The sequence below is a fragment of the Cyprinodon variegatus genome, unplaced genomic scaffold (genome assembly GCF_000732505.1).
Source record: "Cyprinodon variegatus isolate N-32 unplaced genomic scaffold, C_variegatus-1.0 Scaffold201, whole genome shotgun sequence".
Taxonomy (NCBI): Eukaryota; Metazoa; Chordata; class Actinopteri; order Cyprinodontiformes; family Cyprinodontidae; genus Cyprinodon; species Cyprinodon variegatus.
In genome coordinates this window covers 794,471-798,391 of record NW_015150654.1, presented here as the reverse complement: position 1 = coordinate 798,391, position 3,921 = coordinate 794,471, and the positions used below count along the sequence as shown (strand labels likewise).

The following is a 3,921-nucleotide window of genomic DNA, read 5'->3' as shown; positions in this document are numbered from 1 at the left end:
ATCGTCATGACGATTATTTTGCACACCCCTAGTTCACAGGAGGGAACGGTCAGTTCTCCTCCAGACTTCATCCCCATCATGGTGAGGCGGAAGATCCTCCCTGCGTTCACGCCCACCACCAGCAGACATGACGCTGAATCTGCTGCATCTGCAAACCTGCTTTCTTTTTATTTCCTCCTTTTTTTTTTTCTTCTAGTTTAATACCGCGATCAAAGAAATCTTTTTATGCAAGCCGGCCGCCTCGCTGCCCCCCTCAGGACTCTAGCTTTAACATTTCCTGGGCATTGTGCTGCCATCCGTTATGCATAAGTCAGGCTGTTGGACATACGTTCTGGACTCGTTATGATTTTGCTATGTATACTCCCAAAATTGGAAAAAATGCATAGAAATTTCAGTGTATGGCAGCGTTTTAGGAGATTCTGGGACGTCAGGCATACGCTGGCTAAATCTGCAGTGTGTCAGGGGGCCCTTAGGTGTCTTGAAACTAATTAAGTCAGTCTGACTAGAATTTTTGTTCTGTATTATGCTCCCAATTCTTCAAGTTCAAACCTGATTATAAGGAAGCTTCACAACAAGTGGATCACATACCTGTTGTTGTTGTTGACTATAGTTTTTTGTTTAAATGAGCACCTGATCAAACCTTTTTTATATTACTCTCTACGCAATAAGTAATATGAAGATTTCCAGTAACATGAGGGGAAGGATTTTTAACCTCATGCTGATTTCTAAGATTGCTTTTCCTGCAGCTATAAATCATTTGTGAGGATAATAGTCTATACTGCTTTTTATCTTAGGGAATAGAGAAGTGTTAGAAATATATTTTATAAATTTGTAGGAGGAAGAGTTTAAAAAGCAGGGGACTCAGAGTGGAAAGATAAAACCTAGCTGCCTCAGCTCTGATGCACATCATAGATGAAAAAAGCAGCACGCTTTCCTGTGCAACTGCAATTCACCACATTATCAGTCAGTTTGACAAAACGCACGGATGCAAACATGGACGCACATCAGCCGCACCGTGGGCTTAAGAAGGCTGCTTCTTTCAGGAGGACATTTTAGCAGCAGGCATTTGATCGACAGCTCATTGCATTAAGAACATGGAGTGTGTGTCTGTGTGTGTTGGGGGATGGGTGGAAGGAATTAAGAGCTGGTATTATATCAGGAGAGCACTGCCAGCTTTGCCTCTCTTCTCGTCCTGCGAATGTCACTGATGTTTATCCTCGTATGCCTCACTTTACCTCTAAAAGCTTAACCTTTACTCACAAACTTTGAAACTTAGGAAGTTATCTTTACCCATTAGGACATCCATTTTTCTCCCCACCTTGGCAAAAGTCCCCATTAATTAGTGTGCAGCTAAGTTAAAAGCTCCATCTGGCATGCCGAGCAGCAACTCTCTTCACACAATGGAGACATTTGGAAAGATTTGGAAAGATTTCTCTAGATGCCAAAAGATCTAACCCCTGTATATCTTGGCTGTGTCTTGGTTTTTTTTTTTTCCGTTTCTCTACACCTGATAGGCTGGTATAATACCAACAAATGAAAATCTAAGCTTTGGCTGCATTTAAGGGGCCCCTGAGAATAAGCATGTTTATTTTTACAGTGAAAAAGGAGGAGGAGGAGAAACGACGAAGGTTTAAAGAATTGGGGGAGGGTAGAAAAGCAGGGAGGGTTTCTTTGTGGCAGTGTACAGCTGGAGCAGAAAGGAAGGGTAAAAAAAAAAAAAAATCCTTCCCTCTGTTGGAATGCTGTGCCAAATGAGGATGACTGTGGGTTTAGTTCAGAGGACTGCAGCGTTACAGCACACAGTCGGCGCTCATTGTTCCAAACGCCGTCTCAACAGTTTGTTTTAATGTGCTCAGTGTGTTACGTGTTCGAGGTTAGGCTTAAGACTAAAAGATGAGTTGGGTGTGAGCCAGTATGGGTTCCGTTAAACGGGTTGAAAATGAACCGAAGTCAATGCATGGTCCTCGGTCAGTAACCGACGCACGGATGCGTGCATGTTTAAAAGTGTAACAGTCGAGCTGGAGGAGAAGTGCCAAGCAGGGTGTGGGGCGTCGGGGTACATGACACCGCTAACCGTTGGACGTAAAGGTGGAGACTTGGCAGCAGATACCTTCTTTTTTTTTCTTCTTTCCAGCTAAAGGAGGCCAAGCTTCCTCTTTAAGGTCGCTTGTTTATTTTCAAGAAGCAGAGCTAGGAGTAATAATGTAAACAAAACAAAAAAATCTAATCCACGGAGCCGGTTTTTATTTAAAACAAAACTGTCTCATTCTGATGACACTATATTAAAATAGCTTTCTGTTTGGTTAAGAGAAAACGGAAGAATTATAGATGTTAACCTCGTGGTGTTTTGGTTTGGTCATTTTTTTTTTCAGAATTTGCATTTTCATTTGCACTAAAGTCTTAGTTTTTTGTGTCATATTTGCTTTGTTCCCCAATTATACTGCGTTTGTTTACAGGCATCCCCAAACTCGGTCGTCAAGGCCCGCTGTCCTGCAGGTTTTAGAGGTTTCTCTGCTTCAGCACAGCTGGTTATAATGATTGCAGTAGACCAAAAGCCTGTTAATCAGCTTTCAATTAAAATCAGCTGTGCTGGAGCAAGGAAACCTCTAAAACCTGCAGGACCGGGGGCCTTGAGGACCGAGTTTGGGGATGCCTGGTTTAGGAGGACGTCTCTTTTAAAAAAGCAGGAAGAACCAGGTGTTGTTCAAACTAGACCTGCCTGGTACCTTGAATTGAAAGACCCTCCTTAAAGTCAGTCTTTGTGATGTCAGAATCACAAAGGATGAAATGATGTGATGGATCTTCAGTCTATGCCGAGAGATTATTAATGCTGATGTCATTCCCTCTTTTCTCTCTCAGCATGGAGCGAATGTCTGATGATACACTGAGGCTCAACCTGTTAAAACGAGGTCTGGAGACATCCACCGAGAGGGAGGAGGCTCTGTCCAAACGTCTAAAGATGGAGGGTCATGAAGCCATGGAGCGCCTGAAGATGCTGGCCCTTCTTAAACGCAAGGACTTGGCTGATCTGGCTGCCCTAGAGGTGCCAGGGACACTTGGGGATGGGAAGGGCCCCAGTGCCAGCTCCATCCACCACCAGAGCTTAATGGGAGCCGCGTATGAGGAGAAGCTGAACGGAAGCTTGAGGCTCGGCAGTCACAGTGTTCATGTTGGTCAAAGTAAGAATGGGAAGGAAAACATCATGGATGAACCAGTGGATATGAGCGCCGGAAGAAGAAGGTGAGTCTGAGAGAAAGTAACCTGATGCAGCTGAAGGGTCATTTTTTATTGATGAATTTAGGTGTTAAAAAATATTTTCTACAGCAAAACATATATAAAACAAAATGGTTTATCATATTTTGAGGACATATTCCTTTTTAGGGCTGTTCTGATCCAATATTGATATTGGAAAATGGTTTGAAATCAGCAAAAAAAATTAACGAATCTGAATGTTTTGGCCTCAATCTAAAATAATTGTTATGGATTAATAACCAGGTAGCGAAAAGTTCCTTAAAGAATATTTTTACTAAATTAAACCAGGTGAAACTAAAATGTTTTCATTTGAGGAGTTCTGGATGGAGCAGATTGAATGCAAAATGTTTATATATATTTTTACAATTTTGGTATATTTATAGCTCTAAGTGGGTTGCAGTCAGTCTCTACACTCCTGTTAACCATTCATTTATAACTAAATTAGTCTACGAATATTTCAATATTCAATTAATTACAATTATTGCTGTTTCAGCCCTAGTTGATATTGTATTGGGTTAATATTGTTAGAGTCAATAGTTCAACCTGCAATAACATATTAGAAATAAAACTCTGATTAGAACACCCTTGCTTGGTGGTCTTTGGTTGATATAAATTTTAGAATAAGAATTATGATTCATGTTTTTTTTTTTTTGTTTTTTTTTACGTTTG

General features: G+C 41.2%; 1 protein-coding gene across 1 annotated transcript in view; it reads left to right on the top strand.

Annotated features, from left to right (window-relative positions):
* The window catches only part of gatad2b (GATA zinc finger domain containing 2B), a 50,883-nt gene that overhangs the window by 17,090 nt on the left and 29,872 nt on the right, over positions 1-3,921 (top strand). The window contains exon 2 of the mRNA XM_015379835.1: positions 2,860-3,240. Within this exon, the coding sequence (XP_015235321.1) occupies positions 2,861-3,240 (380 nt within the window). The 5' untranslated portion in view covers position 2,860. The remainder of the gene's footprint in view (positions 1-2,859; positions 3,241-3,921) is intronic.